This window comes from Schistocerca gregaria, chromosome 1 (assembly GCF_023897955.1).
Source record: "Schistocerca gregaria isolate iqSchGreg1 chromosome 1, iqSchGreg1.2, whole genome shotgun sequence".
In the NCBI taxonomy this organism is placed as follows: Eukaryota; Metazoa; Arthropoda; class Insecta; order Orthoptera; family Acrididae; genus Schistocerca; species Schistocerca gregaria.
Genome location: NC_064920.1, coordinates 986,462,400 through 986,482,945, shown reverse-complemented (window position 1 = coordinate 986,482,945; position 20,546 = coordinate 986,462,400). Strand labels below are relative to the sequence as shown.

At 37.0% G+C, this 20,546-nt stretch overlaps 1 protein-coding gene across 4 annotated transcripts in view; it reads right to left on the bottom strand.

Moving 5' to 3' along the window:
• LOC126277867 (parathyroid hormone/parathyroid hormone-related peptide receptor-like) overlaps positions 1–20,546 on the bottom strand; it is a 506,877-nt gene that overhangs the window by 199,844 nt on the left and 286,487 nt on the right. For all 4 annotated transcript variants that reach the window (XM_049977414.1, XM_049977424.1, XM_049977398.1 and 1 more), the window contains 2 exons: positions 16,088–16,219; positions 8,861–8,955 (listed from right to left, as the gene is read on the bottom strand). In XM_049977414.1, coding sequence (XP_049833371.1) covers positions 8,861–8,955; positions 16,088–16,219 — 227 coding nt within the window. The remainder of the gene's footprint in view (positions 1–8,860; positions 8,956–16,087; positions 16,220–20,546) is intronic.

The following is a 20,546-nucleotide window of genomic DNA, read 5'->3' as shown; positions in this document are numbered from 1 at the left end:
ATATATATATTTGTGTTCTCTTAATTATGGTTCTACCTTTTTCCTGATTTTCTGTAAAATTATCTTTTCATAAATCTTCATGCAGTGCAACAGTAGAGCTATTCCTCTGCAATTCTCACAGAGGAACTTGGTACCCTTCTTAAAGATTGGTACAATAATTGTCCTTTGTCTGATCACAAGTAATCCTTCTACATGTCCATACTGTCCTCATTATTCTATACAGTCAGTGAATTCTGATAGCTCATGTGGCTTTGATCATTTCCACTGTGATGTCATCCACTCCAGGAGCTTTGCCATTTTTCTCTACATCTAAGAGATGCAGATCTTCTCTTTTATTTATTCTGTAATGGCAATATCTCTTACATTTCCCTCTATCTCATCATGTGCATTTGTTCCATCCCATCCTTCATATAGTTTTTGGAAGCATTCTTTCCATACTTTCAAAACTTCTTTCTCTCATTACACCATGGAGCTTTTGTATCTGATTTTTGTCCATGTCCTTCCCCATGTTTCTTCTGGTACATTGACAAGGGCCTGTTTGAAATTCCTCCATTCTTCCTTCACATCCTTCCTCTCATCTTTAGGAAGCTGTGTCTTAACCTTCTCCCAACCTGTCTCTCAGGTTTCTCTATCTTTCAGTTTCCAGGCCTTGATTTTTGCCTCTCTTTTCCCCCATATGTAAGTTTTCTGATTTTCTTCAGTATCCCTACCAGTAGTCTGTGGTTTCCATCAAGACGAATGCTTGGGATTGATTCAACTACTGTCAGGCTTCTTGTGATTTCTTTAGTTATTATTAAATAGTCTGTTGTGGATTTACATTCTAAATTCCTACCACATTTGGTTCATGTGTGACTATCTCTTTTCTTATACCATGCATTGCCAATTATACATTCACTTCTCAGACTTGTGTCTAGTAATACCTTATCTTCCTCATTTATATGATGTTCTCTATGGCTTCCTAGGACTGTTTCATATTCTCTTCTATCATCTGCAATTCTATCATTAAAGTCTCCCATAATGACAGTCTTGATAGATGTTAAAGCATCTTCCAGTTTAGAGATGAACTCTTCCTTCTCATCTGTTTTGCAGCCTATTTGAGGAGCATACATCCGGACCACATCAAGAATATCTTTGTCTATCATTATAAAAACTTTAATTATTGTGTCAATCACATTTTCTACAATAAGTACTTCATTTGCCAGTTCTTTAGCTACTACTAGTATGACACCAGTTCTTCTTTTGTCTTTTCCTGACTACCACATCCTTTTCCCAGCACTTTACTTCTTGCATACTTTTCTAAGGATACAGCATTAATAGCACAGTTCTTGTATATTTCTCTCAGTGTGTCTTTCATCATGACCATTTTGGTCATCGTACGTGGCAGATCTGCTCAAAGGCTTTGTCACTTTCGGTATTGGTTTTGATCCATAACATAGAGCAGAGTTATTTTCAGTTCTATTTCTATTCGAAGTACCTTGTTGGTTCTAACTGTAGCATTGTCAGCTATGGGTAGCATGGTTATGTATGCTAATGAAAGGTCAAAATTAACATTCTGCTGGTTTTATAGTTATTGACTTGGGCAACAAAATGAAAACTAATGTCGAGAAACACCTTAAATAACAGACATATACAATTCGCTGTCATGGAAATCCTGCTACTTCTCAAAATGTTGCAGCTTCTTAACACAACAATCACTTGTTTAAAATTTGAATACAGCAAAAAAAGCTCCTTTTGGGATTTAAAAAGCTGTTGAAGTTTTTGCAGAAGCAGGCTCTCCGGGCTAAAAGTTCCCCAGTCATCACTTTTTTAACCACCAGTTTCAGACCACCAGCCATTCAGGATTTATCTTCATGCACATAACATGACAGAGTTTTAAATTTATGCATCTAACCTCATACAAACAAAATTAGATGTGGATTGGGCTGAAAACAAAAGTCATTTTTGCCAAAAATTTTCCAGTCCCTAAACATATTACATGGAATTCAAATCTTGCCCTTGGGATCCTCTGGCACCCATCTCGGCTTGAAACAGCAACGGCCTCCACTAGTTGTCACATGTCCTGTATAGAAATCTTGTACCTGGGGCACCTCTGGTGCCTCTCCAGGCTTTGTACCACAAGCAGTATCTTACACTGCTTGACCCTTAAACCAGTCCTGTATGTTGGTTAACACAGACTGGTCACCAACAACACAAGCCATATCTTTGGATAGTGGTAGAAGATAAACTTTATTCAATGTAGTCTAGACAGTATTATTATCGTGGATTACAACCACGATTTAGAGAGACATGGGTAGCAGATAGTTGGTCCATTACTGCAAATTACTGCACCCAAGAGATGATTTAAGGAAGAACTGTTTTAGGCTTCTCCTAGTGTTACTTTGTAATATTTCTATGAAATATCAAATTAATTGCATTCACTGAAATGAAATGAATGGATGATGGAGCTGAAATCAATGAAAATGCTATAATAGAAATAATATCCATGAAAAACATTCTGAAATAGTAAAATTGGAATGAAATATACATGTTGTAACTGCTGAAAATTTAGGTTGATTTGTTAGATTAATTATTCATTCCATAGACCCAGAAAATAGGGGTTCCTCCTGGGTGTGGAACATGTCAGATAAACACATTACAAAAACGTAATTAGAAAAACTTGAGTTTCATTAATTTTAATGATCCTCAGTCAATAAACAGTAAAATTATGTACATGAATTAAAATTAAACGTCTAATGTTTACAGGTTTAATACTTACATCTGCTTTCATTAAACCCTTCATTCACACAGTACCTAGTAACTTGACTATTACAACCAAGTATTGTCAAAAATTAAAGTAAATTATTCATTTCAATGATCCTCAGTTAATAACAGTCAAATTATGTACAAGATTTAAAATTAAACTTCCACTATTTACAGACTTAAGACTTACACCTGCTTTCCATACAACCATCATTCACATAGTAGGTAGTTACTTGGCTGTTACAACCAAGTATTGTCAAAAATTACAGTATAATAAATTTTCATTAAAATGGTGTACTGCACTTGAGAAATTCATAGATGGAATAGAAGGAATTTGCCACCAAAAATTCTTTTAAATTATGTTTAAATTGTGCCTTGTTTGAAACTAAACTGGTTGCTGGTAACTTATTGAAAATATGAGTTGCTGAATACTGGACTCCTTTCTGGGCAAGAGTAAGTGATTTTAAATCTTTATGTATATTGTTCTTATTCCTAGTATTAATACTGTGTACTAAGCAGTTAGTTGGAAATAGAGTTGTATTATTTACAACAAACTTCATTAAGGAATAAATATACTGAGAAGCTGTGGTTAGTATGCCCAATTCTTTGAATAGGTTTCGACATGATGTTCTTGGATTTACACGAGACACTACTCTTAATTATATGCTTCTGTACTCTAAACATTTTTTCTCCTTTTGTGGAGTTACACCAAAATATGATACCATATCACATAATGGAGTGAAAATAAGCAAAATATGCCAGTTTTTTTTATATTTATATCTCCTATGTCTGACATCATTCACATTGGAAACACAGACTTGTTTAGGCGCTATAGCAATTCATTAGTGTGTCACTCCCAACTAGATTTATTATCAAGTTGTAATCACAAGAATTCTACACTCTCAACTTCTTCTATTTCCATGTTATCATACTTTATACACACACTAAAAGGAAATCTCTCGGAAGTTCTGAACTGCATATAGTGGGTCTTTTCAAAGTTTAATGTCAGTGAATTGGCTATGAAACACTTATTAATATCCATAAAGATTAGATTAGTTGCTATTTTTAAATTTATATTTGATTTACTATTTATTACAATGTTTGTATCATCTGCAAATGAGACAAACTTGGCATCTGGTAATGTAACAGATGACATGTCATTAATATACACAAGGAAAAGTAATGAACCTAATATGGAACCTTGGGGAACACCACATGTAATTTCTTCACAGTTAGACAATGTCTACTGCTGAAGTGTTATGTAATGACACCCTTTGTTTTCTATTACTAAGATATGACTGAAACCAGTTTGCAGCACTAACAGTGATGCCATAATATTTTAATTTACTTAAAAGAATGCTGTGATTCACACAATCAAAAGCCATTGACAGGTTACAGAATATGCCAGTTGCCTGTAATTTGTTGTCTAATGAATTAAGGACATTTTTGCTGTAAGTGTAAATAACTTTCTCAATATCAGAACGCTTAAGAAACCCGAACTGTGACTTTGACAGTATGCTATTTTCACTACGGTGCTTAAGTAGACCCTTGAACATAACCTTTTTAAAGATTTAACAAAAAGCTGGCAAAAGTGAGATCGGTCAGTAATTTGACAATATTTCTTTGTCCCCATTCTTGTGGAGAGGTATAACTTCAGCATATTTACACCAGTCCAGGAATGTTCCTGTGATAAGTGACTGATTACACAAATAACTTAAGATACGACTAAGCTCACATGAACACTCTTTTATTAACTTTGTTGATATGTTATCATAACCATTAGAATGCTTTGATTTCAAGTACTTTATGATGGATTCTATTTCTTTGGGTGATGTAAGTGTCAGTTCTATTTTAATGAAATAGCTTGTGTGCACTGGTCTCAGATATTCCATTGCATCATTTACTGAACCTGACAAGCCCATGCAATCAATAACAGAAACAAAATACTTGTTTAAATGGTTTGCAACACAACATGCATTTGTTACATCTACATCTACATTTATACTCCACAAGCCACCCAATGATGTGTTTGTATCATCTGCAAATGAGACAAACTTGGCATCTGGTAATGTAACAGATGCCACTGTCATTACCTCCCTTTTCTGTTACAATTGCATATGGTTAATGGGAAGAATGACTGCCGGAAAGCCTCTGTGTGCACTTGAATCTCTCTAATTTTACATTTGTGATTTCCTAGGGAGGTATAAGTAGCGGGAAGCAATATATTCGATACCTCACCCAGAAATGCACCCTCTCGGACCTGGACAGTAAGCTACACTGCAATGCAGAGCACCTCTCTTGCAGAGTCTGCCACTTGGGTTTGTTAAACATCTCCGAAACGCTATCACAGTTACCAAATAACCCTGTGACAAAAGACGCCACTCTTCTTTGGATCTTCTCTATCTCCTCTGTCAACCCAGCCTGGTATGGATCCCACACAAATGAGCAATACTCAAGTATAGGTCAAATGAGTGTTTTGTAAGCCACCTCCTTTGCTGATGGACTACATTTTCTAAGGATTCTCCCAATGAATCTCAACCTGGCACCCGCCTTACCAACAATTAATTTTATATGATAATTCCACTTCAAATCGTTCTGTACGCATACTTCCAGATATTTTACAGAAGTAACTGCTACCAGTGTTTGTTCCTCTATCATATAATCATACAATAAAGGATCCTTATTTCTATGTATTCACAATACATTACATTTGTCTATATGAAGGGTCAGTTTCATTTATTTTTAGAGCTATTTGGTCCTCCTCATTTCTGCTCCTACCTGTCTCTGACTTAACTATATCCCGTATTGTTTTCATTTTATTGCCGGATGTATTTATCTTCTTCTCATAATGCAGGTGTTCAGATTTATGGATAACCTTCTTCAATATTTTGCAATAATTCTGTAATGAGCTATAATGCTAGTGTCAAAGGTGTCCCTACATATGAGATGGAGATTCCTTGTTGTCTCACATGATATCTTTATCACTTGTGTGATCCATGGTTTCTTATTAGACTTCTGCTTAATTTGAGTTACCTTCAGGGGAAAACAATTTTCAAATAAGGTGCTAACTTTATTAATGAATGTTTTGCATTTTCCATTTGTGTCTTGGATGCTGTAAACATCCATCCAATTAATTTCTTTGAGCAATCTCCTAAATTTTTCAGTTTTTGACTGTTTTATTGACCTTCTGTACTCAGTTCTGATAGATGTTTTGCCCTGACAATGCCAGACCAGAGCTTGGACACTGACTTTTTTTTATAAACAGTCTCTTTGCTGAGAGAAACTTAAAACAGTCATACCAATAATCCTCACTTCTGAAAACAAGATCAGGCCTAATGTGAGAAGTTATGCATCCCATTGTGCAAAATTTTGCAAAGGTAGTTCAAGTTCTCCAGGATATGATATAAGATAGATGACCATGAGACTGGAAAGACAAAATTTGATGTTGGGCTATGCTTTCCTGACTCTGCTACAATTCTGGGATGAAACTGTCATCAGCATTAACAGAGTTCAGAAAAGTCTTCAAGATTCTGTACATGATATAAAATCTCTGTGTAACAAGTACCAAGAGCAAAGAGAGGCATTAGTGGCAAAGTTGCTTCAGGAAGGATCAGATATCTATGAGAAAAGTAAAATTCCATCTTTCATTAATGTTTCAATCTTAGATGCCATTCCCTATTTGGAAATTACTGCTTCATATTCCAAATGTATTGAATTTTTTCAATACATTTTCTCTGACAGTCTCCCATAAGTTGAGTCCCTCATCCATGATGTGGGAGATGGGCAATGGCATGAAGAAAGGGATTGCCTGTAGGGCAGTACAGTGGGGACTGTGTGTGCCCCCAGACTGCTACAGTATCTATGAAGGCCCTACAGAGCCCTGAAAAGTGGTGGCCAAGGGGCTCTGGTGGAGTCAGCAGTGGATAATCCATTTTCTTTCAACACTCAAATGAGTGTACAAAGCCTGAAGAGCCACCAGAGGTGCCCCAGGTACAAGATTTCTATACAGGACGTATGACAACTAGTGGAGGCAAGTTGCTGTTTCAAGCTGAGATGGGTGCCAGAGGGTCCCAAGGGCAAGATTTGAATTCCATGTAATATGTTTAGGGACTGGAAAATTTTTGGCAAAAATGACTTTTGTTTTCAGGAGGATCCACATCTAATTTTGTTTGTAAGAGGTTAGATGCACAAATTTAAAACTCTGTCATGTTATGTGCATGAAGATAAATCCTGAATGGCTGGTGGTCTGAAATTGATGGTTAAAAAAGTGATGACTGGGGAACTTTTAGCCTGGAGAGCTTGCTTCTGCAAAAACTTCAACAGCTTTTTAAATCCGAAAAGGAGCTTTTTTTGCTGTATTCAAATTTTAAACAAGTGATTGTTGTGTTAAGAAGCAGCAACATTTTGAGAAGTAGGAGGATTTCCACGACAGCGAATTGTATATGTCTGTGATTTAAGGTGTTTCTCGACATTACTTTTGATTTTGTTGCCCAAGTCAATAACTATAAAACCAGCAGAATGTTAATTTTGACCTTTCATAAGCATACATAACCGTGCTACCCACAGCTGACAATGCTACAGTTAGAACCAACAAGGTACTTCGAATAGAAATAGGACTGAAAATAACTCTGCTCTATGTTATAGGAGGAATTTTGGCATAGTATAAAGTTTCCACATTACATCAACTTTTTAATTTTAGCTACCAGTTAAATGTACACATTTCTTTGTTATAAGATGTTAGGTTCCACAGCTGATTACCACATTACATGATGTGGCAAGTACGAACCTGTAATGTTTGCAACAGCTTTATTAGTGTCCTGCTTGACACACTCACAATGTGTAAATACCTGGGTGTAATGCTGCAGAGTGATATAAAATGGAACAAGCATGTGAGGATTGTGGTAGGAAAGAAGAATGGTTGAGTTTGGTTTATTGGGAGAATTTTGGGAAGTGTGATTCATCTGTGAAAGAGACCACATTTAGGATGCTAGAGCAAACTATTCTTGAGTACTGTTTGAGTGTTTGGGATCCATACATGTCAGATTATAGGAAGACATAAAAGCAATTCCGAGGCAAGCTGCTAGATTTGTTACCAGTAGGTTTGAGCAACAAGCAAGTGCTACATAGGTGCTTCAGGAACTTAAATGAGAATCCCTGGAGGGAAGGCAACATTTTTTCTGAGGAACATTATTGAGAAAATTTAGAGGAGCTGCATTTGAAGCTGACTGTGGAATGATACTACTGCTGCTAACATACACTGTGTGTAAGTACTATGAAGACAAGATATGAGAAATTAGGGCTCGTATGGAGGCTTATATCTTATACAGACCATTCTGCCACTCACAGTTGGCATAGCACTTGAAAATCCAGCACAAGGGCACATCATTGCATTCATGCACTTTCTATTTTGCAAACACATTCTTAGACACAGAATCTTTCAAAACTCATTTTGCTACATGATGTGCAATACCAGTAACTGAAGATTGGTTACATTTTGAAAATTTATATGCAGAAAATAAAGCTGTTTCAAACCATCTCTGATAAAATAGTTCATCTAGATACAATTTTCTATAAAGTAGCATTTTATGTCTTCACATTTTTGATGCAGAATCCACATTTGTGTTTGCATTTATCACAAAATGCAAATTTTATTTGCCCCTAAATACGTGGAACACTGACAGTGCAACTGAGGGTTGTGTCTGTTCCAGGACCCCATATTCCAGCAACATAGCATGCTCCTCTCAAGATGCAGTTGTTCCCTGCCTTCTTTCAAAATGTTAATCATCTACCTTAGTATACAAAATCCCCAGAGCTATCACTGATCACACATGCAATATAAGATTGGATAGGGTACTTCCTTCTGTATCTAAAATGAGAAATATTTGGTGGCAGTAACAAAAGTTGTTGCACAGTTGTCCTCAGCAGCAAACCAACAACTCTGAGGCATCATACTGCTTATATTGTGAACTGTCGTCATGCAATGTTTGATGGTATTAGTTCCTTCAGAAAATTCTACAACTTCTTATGAAAATGTTGGCTGATATCTGACTGCTAGTGTGTGTGTGTGTGTGTGTGTGTGTGTGTGTGTGTGTGTGATTATAATTAACACAATACAACGTACCTGACAGATGCCAAAATGGTGAATGCAAAAATAAGTGATACCATTGAAATACTGTAGCCTGCTTTGGAAATGTCTGTTGAAAGTTGCACATATGTCTGTAAAGAATAAAGCATCTTTATAATTTCACTGGTTCCTGAAGAAACATTGTTTTCATTTATATATGAAGCCATCATAACTAACACAACAGATTTATAACATTGTTTATTGATGATGTCTGTGAAAAGTATCTGTCATGTACACTTATTTGATTGCTACTGAATGTCAACAGATACAAAGCAAAATATAAAAATAAACATTGCCTAGAAAATTCATCTTTTAACAGTGCCTTAAATCTTCAGTATAATGCAAAAACAGTCGTAATGATTTGTGATATATTGTCTACATTACCATGTTTCCATTAGAGTCTGATAAATTTACAGGACACACAAGCATACACACAACAATATCTGTTGACTACAGCAACAAAATGAACAAGTTTCCAATGACAATGATGCTCACACAGCAAAAATCATTGAGTTAGCAGTTTCAGGCTAAGGTAGATACCAACAAACAGTAACAAAAGCTTTACTCTAGCAGCTGTGATGCCACCAGTGAGAGTATGACTGTAACTACTGGGTGCAGTTCTTCCAAGATCTGTCAAGAGCTCTACTGAAAAGTACAGGAAGCATACATGTCTGCCCAAGCATAAGATGAAATTGGCTCACAGCTCTGCCAGCAATTCTGTTTTCCCATTTCTGTCAGTTCAGCTAGCCAGAATGCTATCTACAACCATGTCAAGCTCAGCCACGTCAGTGGTAGTAGTCCTCAACATTATCCATGGCCAGTAAACTTTACCAACATTATAAGTTGGTCTGTGATTCTTTAATAAATATTACTTTTCAAGAGACCTTAAAATTCATGAGCATTTGATGTCAGCTACAAGCTGAAAGCTATGAAAAAAGCAGTAATATGATTTGATATTGACAATGACGAAAAAGGGCAGGTTGATATAAGAATGAAATTTATGTTTTGGAGTTTTATGGCCCTCAGTGGTGAGGTTAACAGTGTAGTTATTTCTTCAGTGGTTATTCTGTAGGTCTTATTATATTACAAACTGTGCCTTATTAGGAGACAGCTAATTCATGAAACTAGTGAATGGGTTAGCTTCTAAGTACAACTCAAGCTGCAGAAAAAGAAGAATAAGAAAGTTTGAAAGTGGGGAAGTTGACTTAAATGGCTAAAATAATAAGTAGAAATTATTACAGTCATAATTATGAATTTCTTGTAACAAAAATTGACACAGCATTTAGATAAAGGAAGGTGGCTAATATGCATAAGAAGGTAAAGATGAATGATAAATAACAGAATATTTTAACAAAAAGGTTGCTAAACTGTTTGAATAAAAATAAAATACTTTGGAATGCTGAAAATGGATTCAGAGAAAAACCATATAAACTGATACATCTGTCTCGACCTTAATTCCATACAATGGGTATGAATTAAAGTGTGGGCTGCTTTTAAATCTGTCTAAGGCCTTTGATCAAATCAGTCATAATCTGTTGCACACCCAGTTGTACTGTTATGACACTCATGAAATTAAATAAGTCTTGGTGCTTCCGATACATGTCTACATTCACTGTCAGAGAAAAATGAGCTTTGTCGATCCATAGGATGGTGCAGGGTCAGCCGTCATCAACTTCAATACTTAGGAGAAAGTGGACAGCGAAGTCAACATGTTGTGGATCCTATGGTGCCTGCTGCTGTACGATATGGATCTTGTGTGAATATCATTTGAGAATGGTTCGAAGCAATTTCTATAGAGTGGACCATGGGGTGTTCAACTGTCGTGACACAGAATGTGCACTACCTGACAATCAGGAATTACAAACAGTATTGTCTGCCCATATTTGAATGCAATGTTGTGTCAAAATTCCAAAGGATTTGGTGAAGAACTTTCAAAGAGTTAAGATTCTGAATGATGAACATTTGATGCTTCAGTAGGTATACAAAAACACATGCATGTTAGAATGCAACATTATCAGTGAAGAACATTTGTAGATTTGTAATTTTGTACAAATGAATATATTTCCTGATGAAGCAGCCGCCAGTTGCGAAAGCTCGAAATTCTCGAAATTCTGTGTGTGTGTTTGTGTGTTTTATTCATTGTGCCTATCTACTGGCGCTTTCCCGCTTGGTAAGTCCTGGAATCTTTGTTTATATACATATATATATTTAAAAACAAAGATTCCAAGACTTACCAAGCGGGAAAGCGCCGGCAGACAGGCACATGAACAAAACACACAAACACACACACAGAATTGCTAGCTTTCGCAACCGATGGTTGCTTCTTCAGGAAGGAGAGGGAAAGACAAAAGGATGTGGGTTTTAAGGAAGAGGGTAAGGAGTCATTCCAATCTCGGGAGCGGAAAGACTTCCCTTAGGGGAAAAAAAGGACAGATGTACACTCGCACACACACACACACACACATATATCCATCCGCACATACACAGACACAAGCAGACATATTTAAAGGCCCTTACTCTTTGCCTTTAAATATGTCTGCTTGTGTCTGTGTATGTGCGGATGGATATGTGTGTGTGTGTGTGTGTGTGTGTGTGTGTGTGTGTGTGTGTGCGAGTGTACATCTGTCCTTTTTTTCCCCTAAGGGAAGTCTTTCCGCTCCCGGGATTGGAATGACTCCTTACCCTCTCCCTTAAAACCCACATCCTTTCGTCTTTCCCTCTCCTTCCTGAAGAAGCAACCATCGGTTGCGAAAGCTAGCAATTCTGTGTGTGTTTGTGTGTTTTGTTCATGTGCCTGTCTGCCGGCGCTTTCCCGCTTGGTAAGTCTTGGAATCTTTGTTTTTAATATATTTTTCCCATGTGGAAGTTTCTTTCTAAAAGAAACTTCCACATGGGAAAAATATATATGGGCCTTTAAATATGTCTGCTTGTGTCTGTGTATGTGCGGATGGATATGTGTGTGTGCGTGTGTGTGCGAGTTTACACCTGTCCTTTTTTTCCCCTAAGGGAAGTCTTTCCGCTCCCGGGATTGGAATGACTCCTTACCCTCTCCCTTAAAACCCACATCCTTTCATTTTTCCCTCTCCTTCCCTCTTTCCTGACGAAGCAAGTGCCAGTTGCGAAAGCTCGTAATTCTGTGTGTGTGTTTGTGTGTTTTGTTCATGTGCCTGTCTGCCGGCGCTTTCCCGCTTGGTATATATATATATATATATATATATATTAAAAACAAAGATTCCAAGACTTACCAAGCGGGAAAGCGCCGGCAGACAGGCACATGAACAAAACACACAAACACACACACAGAATTACAAGCTTTCGCAACTGGCAGTTGCTTCGTCAGGAAAGAGGGAAGGAGAGGGAAAAATGAAAGGATGTGGGTTTTAAGGGAGAGGGTAAGGAGTCATTCCAATCCCGGGAGCGGAAAGACTTCCCTTAGGGGAAAAAAAGGACAGGTGTACACTCGCACACACACACACATATCCATCCGCACATATGTGCGTATGTGCGGATGGATATGTGTGTGTGTGTGCGAGTGTACACCTGTCCTTTTTTTCCCCTAAGGGAAGTCTTTCCGCTCCCGGGATTGGAATGACTCCTTACCCTCTCCCTTAAAACCCACATCCTTTCATTTTTCCCTCTCCTTCCCTCTTTCCTGACGAAGCAACTGCCAGTTGCGAAAGCTTGTAATTCTGTGTGTGTGTTTGTGTGTTTTGTTCATGTGCCTGTCTGCCGGCGCTTTCCCGCTTGGTAAGTCTTGGAATCTTTGTTTTTAATATATTTTTCCCATGTGGAAGTTTCTTTCTGTTTTATATATATATATATATATATATATATATATATATATATATAATGTCTGTTCAAAATCTTAAATATCCAGATGTTCTTCATTGATTGTGTTGAAATTCTGACACAATGCCCATTTTTAATGTATATGTCATATATAAATAAATATGTGAAATATAAAGGGGAAGTGCTATTACCAAAAATGTCAAAAAGTTCTTGACTTATTTACCTTAAATTTTTATGCAATACTCTAATGACCATTCGACCAGATATAATCTACATAATTTATCATACAGGGTGTCCCATAAAAACTCCAGCACATTTTAAGGACAGGTTCCTTATACAGATGTAAGTAAAAAAGTATGGATTAAACATGGGTTTTAAAATGTCATTAAACAGATCTCCTCTGCTGCAACATCTTTGCTTTCCATATTTCGGGAGTAGGAAAAAAAAAAAAAAAAAAAAAAAAAAAAAAAAAAAGTCTAATGAACTTGGGGTCTAAAATGCACTTGTTTATCTTCACTAGTGTGAAACAGATCTCCTCTACTGAATAACTACTTACAGCTCTTAAGGTATACGTTTTAGAGCCCATGTTTCCTAGAGTTTTTCTTTTGGTCTGATCCACACTACTGCCTCACAAAATATGAAAAGAAAAAGCTTGCAGTAGAAGAAATATGTTTCATAGTATCTCAGATGAACTAGTGCTCATATCTCTTAAGGTATGCTCTTTAGCACCCTTGTTTACTAGACTTTTTTTTCTTGTTATGGTGTGAAGAACTTGTGTCTAAAGTCTGTTTCTGTTTTTTTGGGATACCCTGTATATAATATACTACTGGTCATTAAAATTGCTGCATCACGAAGATGACATGCTACAGACGTGAAATTTAACTGACAGGAAGAAGATGCTGTGATATGCAAATGATTACCTTTTCAGAGCATTCACACAAGGTTGGTGCTGGTGGCGACACCTACAATGTGCTGACATGAGGAAAGTTTCTAACCGATTTATCATACACAAACAGCAGTTGACCGGCGTTGGCTGGTGAAACATTGTTGTGATGCCTTCTGTAAGGAGGACAAATGCGTACCATCACGTTTTCAACTTTGATAAAGGTCGGATTGTAGCCTATCGCAATTATGGTTTATCGTATCGTGATATTGCTGCTCGCATTGGTCAAGATCCAATGACTTAGCAGAATATTGAATCGGTGGGTTCAGGAGGGCAATACGGAACGCCATGCTGGATCCCTACAGCCTCATATCACTAGCAGTCAAGATGACATGCATCTTATCTGCATGGTGGTAACGGATTATGGAGCCACATCTTGATCCCTGAATGAACAGATGGGGACATTTGCAAGACAACGACCATCTGCACGAACTGTTCGATGACGTTTGCAGCAGCATGGACTATCAGCTTGGAGACCATGGCTGTGGTTACCCTTGACGCTGAATCACAAACAGGAGAGCCTGCGATGGTGTGCTCAACGACAAACCTGGGTGCATGAATGGCAAAACGTCATTTTTTCGGATGAATCCAGGTTCTGTTTACAGCATCATGATGGTCACATCCGTGTTTGGCAAAATTGTGGTGAACGCACATTGGAAGCATATATTCGTCATCGCCTTACTGGTGTATCACCTGGCATAATGGTATGGGGTGCCATTGGTTACACGTTGTAATGTAACGGACTACTAAAACTACCGATACCACTCGTTCAGTCACCTCTTGTTCTCATTGACAGCGCTTTGAACAGTGGACGTTACATTTCAGATGTGTTACAACCTGTGGCTCTACTCTTCATTCAATCCCTGCGAAACCGAACATTTCAGCAGGATAATGCACGACCGCATGCTGTAGGTCCTGTACGGGCCTTTCTGGATACAGAAAATGTTCGACCGCTGCCCTGGCCAGCACCTTCTCTAGATCTCCCACCAATTGAAAACGTCTGGGCAATGGTGACCGAGCAACTAGCTCATCACGATGCGCAAGACACTACTCTTGATGAACTGTGGTATCGTGTTGAAGCTGCATGGGCAGCTGTACCTGTACACGCCATCCAAGCTATGTTTCACTCAATGCCCAGGCGTATCAAGGCAGCTATTACGGCCAGAGGTGGTTGTTCTGGGTACTGATTTTTCAGGATCTATGCACCCAAATTGCGTGAAAATGTAATCGCATATCAGTTCTAGTATAATATATTTGTCCAATGAATACCCGTTTATCATCTGCATTTCTTCTTGGCATACCAATTTTAATGGCCAATAGTGTATATAAATATATTTATATATAAAATATATAACAACAAAATTTTGTTGACAAACAGGAAAATTGTATAAGTGATAAGAAGCTCATGGTAACAAGTTGAATATGCAATAACAATAAACAAGGCTGAAAGTCAGAGAGAGTGAGGAAGAGGAGATCGACAAAGGGTGAGAGGTAATGGAGATAGAAAGCAGAAATGAGGAGATCAGGAGGAGGTGGAGAGTGAGGAGTGAGAAGAATATGAAGAATATAGACAGAAAAAGGGAGAAGGAGGAGACACAGACAGGGTGGGTGGGTGAGGGGAGGGGGGGTGGAGGAGATTTGTATGTATATCCAATTCCCATAGATGTTAGAAATGTTTGCTTTCTGTTTTCTTTCTTTTCCATTTTACATGAATGAGCCATAGCAATGCATTCCTGGAAACAGCTAGTTACAAAAACAGAAAAATGGTTTAGCTACGTGCAAGAGTCTTCATTGTAAATGAGTGTCATGCCAACCTAAAACAGTCAACATTACTTCCCCTAAAATAATAAAGAAGGTAAAAATTGGCATTCAATGAAGAAAAAAATTGAATCAGCTAAATGATTCCCTTTTTGTAATGGTAAGCTTTGCCTCATACAAGAAAATACTCATTTATCATTGCCAATTAAAACACTTTACATTCACAAACAACAATATTATGTGAAAGAAAACTACAAGACAGGAGTGTTAAGGAAATAACAAGTTATAATTTTGTGTAAAAATGGATTATTCTTCTTCCACATGGTTTTTCTTTCAGAACAGCGATAGTGATAAGATTATGACCCCATTGTAGCTCCATTGTACCACAATTTACTATTGCTCAAGTAATTTGACAAACTATTAATTTCGTAAACTTGCTAATGATCACTGTTAAAAGAGATTGTATCAAACTGTGTTACTTATTTCTTATAAATTTTTCCATTTTAATACTTGAACTGTAGAGTATACCTGTGATCATGACACAACTAACTGCAAGTTTGTGTCTTTCATCTCTTCATAGTCAAGGATTTTTACTTTATATCATCTACAAATAACAGTCACATTGTATCCAGTCTTCAAAGTTCTGAATATATCATAGTCTTGTACATTTAGCCCTCCCATACAGTTACAAAAAAATTGTTTATTATAATTTTTATAAATCTAAAATTTCATACCTCAACTGAAGAATCATTAAGGGTTTCATCAAACTGTTCAGTTACTGTGGTGTACGCGCCATCAGAACACTGTGAGTAGTTGCTCCAATGCTCCCACGTGCCATTCTCGTAACAGTACTTTGTCGCATTTTTCTGTTGATATGTGAATTAGTTATTACTTTTAGGTGAATGAATCAATAAAAATTACTGCTTTTGAAAGTATCAAGAATAAACCTAGGAGCAGAATTTAACATTACACTTTTTCATAAAATATATTTCTAACAACCAACAACAGGATGCTATTTCAATCTATTACATGATTTAATTGAGGTAATTTTCTTGTGGTGCTTTGGTTGCAGGCATTAGGGAAATCTTCCAAACAGATTTCATTACTTTGTACAATAGAAAACTAACTGATTTAGCGACTGATATTGAATAATGACTTAGTACCTGATGCTGACCAAGCATAACAAGATTACCCTTGGCCAGCACATGTTCAGTGAGCAAACTGACTATGTAGAAGGCCATCACTTGCATTTAGAAACAGTCAAAGGTCAGTTGCAAGTGCTGTGCGTCTAGCAATGCTGAGGATTGGTGTTGGACACATGCCTCACCAGGTATGTCCAGCCTGCTGGCTAATGTATTATGGAGAAGATTGTTGGAGGAAAATTTGCTATTTGTGAATTCCTGAGATATCTGTCTGAATCTTGGCCTAGGTTAATGCATGTTGGAGGTAGAGGACTGAGGGAACATGAGCACCGTGTTTGTAATAAGGTACACTACTAGCTAGATCTCGAACCAAACACTGCAGCATGAAGTTTAACTAAACAAAATATCGTGGATGCTAAACTCATTATTTATGTCTGCCATAGGCTGTGGCAAATTTTTTATGCAGATTAACTTTACTAAATCACATATTACATTACTGGACAGTAATACATGATGTAGTAGAGTTTGTCTGTATCAACAGCACATCACAGCCTACAACAGACATTAAAAACAGTTTTAGCAGACAGAAATTACACCAGACTATGGACCCAAACACATAAAGAAACTAAAATACTATTACTTTTGACTTGACTGCTTGTACCATACTTCAAACATTGACTATAAATAGAACATTTTAGACTGAATATAGGCTACTGTAGCTGAAAGCAGAACTAAATAGCATCAAGTGGGATATCATTGATGTATCAGAGGAGAAAAAAAAAAACAAAGTGGATTAAAAATAATTGCTATAGAGACACAGAGCAATACATATACTCACAAGAAGGTTTTAGCATTAACCGGAAAATTAAGGACTGAATTATTGATTTTGAAGGAAGAAATAGCAAGAATAGCATTAATAATAAGCAAACAACACTTATTTAAATAGCAGAAATTTATGCACGATTAACATTGGATCAAAAAGAAAAAGTTGAAAATTTTTACGAAGTGTTACAAGAGTTAGTAAAGGAAACTAATTCACACTATAGGATACTAAAGGATACCTGTAATGCAAAAATGAGGTCAAAGTAGTCAAATGACTTTTCAGTAGGCAATTTCAGATTTTACTCCTGGAACAATAGAGGACACATGCTAGTGGAATTCTCTAATAAGAAGTAAATGTTCGTCCCAGAAACATTTTTAATAAAAGTCTCAGGCAAAAATTGGACAAAAAAGGACCAAATTGAATTAAAAATGAAACTATGTGCTCTCAAGCAACAGACAAACCAAACAGAATCTGTCAGTCTTAAACCACTTCATGGTTTCCAGTGACCACACACTAGTAAGAAGCAAAATAAAACTGAACAGTAAGTTGTAAAGAACAAAACTCTTGAAGCACAAACCCAGTTCCATTTATTCACATAATTTAGGTGCCAGTATATAAGAGGAACAACACTAAAATTATTGTTAATTTAGTGTTATTCCTGTTATAATATACTATTTTTTTACCCATAAAACTGCCTCAAGAAAATGAAGAATTTGTTGATTTAAACAAAAGAAAGGGTAATTTAATAAATATTATACTGGAAACTGTTAGAGATGCTTCAAGAGTGAAGGGAAACAAACAAAATAAAATTTCATTGGAGACCACAAAATCGAAGGAAAGATAAGAAATAAAAACAAATCAAAACAGAAGTTCAAGAGAATTGACTGAACTAAACAATACTGTTCAAAGCTCTTAATGAAAATCTGTCAGAATGAATAGTGAGAAGGTCATAAGAGAAAACATTGAGAATAACCAAAGAGTGAAGAAAGCAAATTAGGCACGTGCAATGGGTAAACATCACATCAGTGGAGGTATCTTATGGATCTGTTAGGATGTACAAGGGGATCATACTTCATACAGGTGTCTGAGGATTTTTTCAGAAATTAAATATTGCCACTAAGCAAAAAAATACCCAGCAAATAATTGCAAAAATGAGTGGATTGTGGAAGTACTATCATCAGAAAATGCAGAGAAAGCAATGTGGTGTATAAAAAGTGGAAAAGCCACTGGAAATGAGGGAATAACAATGGTAATGATAAAAACCTGGGAGGAAGTGATGAAAGCAAAAACTTCTCTGTTAAGCGGAGAACATTTGCATTCAAGAACAGTCTTAGATAGTATGAACAATGCTGTAGCTGCTATAATTCATATGAAAGGTATCAGGAAGACATGAGATTTACAAAACTTCAAAAAATCCTTGGGGTGAACAGGAGTCTGATGGTATAAGGAGTTAGTTGGCACACAGCATCTATTTCCTGCCAAAGTAGAGCTAGAGTAATATCATTGTGCTAGGGGGGGGTGTGTAGGAGGCTGTTATACCTTCGGTTACTTTTAGTAAAATATACTTTTATCATAGTTGTAAAGAGAAAGAGTCCACCATGTTTAGCATTACCCTTTTTTTTCAATGCTGGTTTAAAAGATGGCACAAAATGGTCTTGTACAATGTGTCACACAAATCACACAAATTGTACCTTGAACCACACAAACTACGCACAAACTGCACGCAGGAAGGTAATAATGAAGCTGTAAAAGTTAAACAACATAATCATTAAATGTTTCACACCGCATTTGACCAGTATTAGAATTCAATGTCCTGCAGCAAGAATTTTTAAAGAAATTATGATTTTAATACTCTTAAAGACTTTTAATGTTTAAAAAACCTGTGAATTTTTTAAATTAATGAACAAAAACAACAGAAATATCACAAAATTAGATGATGCCTTAAAGTATGTTGACACAATAGGCTGCCTAGTATTTTACATAATTTTTATAAAATCAACTTCAAACAATATACACTTGCAGAAAAAAATTGGAACACCAAAAAATAATTAATATAGAGTAATGAAATTTCAGAAGTTCATTTGTCTAGGTAACATATATAAGTGATTAAGATTGTTAGACCACAGGATAAGGGTGTGGTAAGCTATTGTAAATGTGAAATGCTAGTACATTAACAGTGTAACCACCAGAATATTGAATGCAAGCAAGAAAAAGTGCACGCATTGTATTCTACAGGTGCTGGATATTAGTTCGTCAGATGGAATTCCATGCCTGTTGTACTTGGTCAGCAGGTACAGAGATGGTTGATGCTGTCTGTGGATGACATTGAGTTGTTGTCTAATGATGTCCCATATGTGTTTGACTGACAACAGATCTAATGATAGGCAGGCCAAGGGACATGTTTACACTTTGTTGTGGAAGTTGGAGTACAACAGTGGTATGGGAGAGTAGTATACTGTTGGAAAACAGCCCCTGGAATGCTGCTCATGAATGTCAGCACAGCAGGTGGCATCACAAGACTGATGAACAAGTCTGCAGTCAGGGTGAAGAAGGTGACCACAAAAGTACTACTGCTGTCATTTAAAACTGCATCCCAGACTGTAACCTAAGGTGTATGTCCAGTGTGTCTAGCATGCAGACGGGTTGTTTACAGGTCCTCAGCTGGCCTACTTCTAACACATGGCCGTCATTGGCACTGGGGCAGAACAAGCTTTCATCAGTATACACAATGGGCCTCCACCTTGCCCACCAATGAGCATTTGAGCCACAAGTGGTGGTGGTTTATGGTCAGTGGAGTGCATGCTATGGGTGTCTGGCTCAAAGCTGTGCTTGAAGTAACTGACTTGTAACAGTTCATGGTGTCTCTGTAGTGCTAAATGCTGTTCAAATTGCTGCTGCAGATGCAATGTGCTGCACCAGAACCATACACCAAACTCAATGGTTTATCCTCTCGGGTTGTCCCATGTGGCCATCCAGAGCCTGGTCTTTCGTGACTGTATATTCTCGTGATCACCACAGCCAGCAGTCATATACAGTGGCGACATTCCTGTCAAGTCTTCCTGCAATATTTCAGAAGGAATATTCAGCTTCTTGTAGCCCTCTTACAAGACCTGGTTCAAAGTCAGTGAGGTGTTGATAATGGTGTCTTTGTCATCTTAAAGGCGTTCTTGACTAACATCAATTCACCACATCCATTCTCAAAGGTAACTAATGCTCATGATCATTACA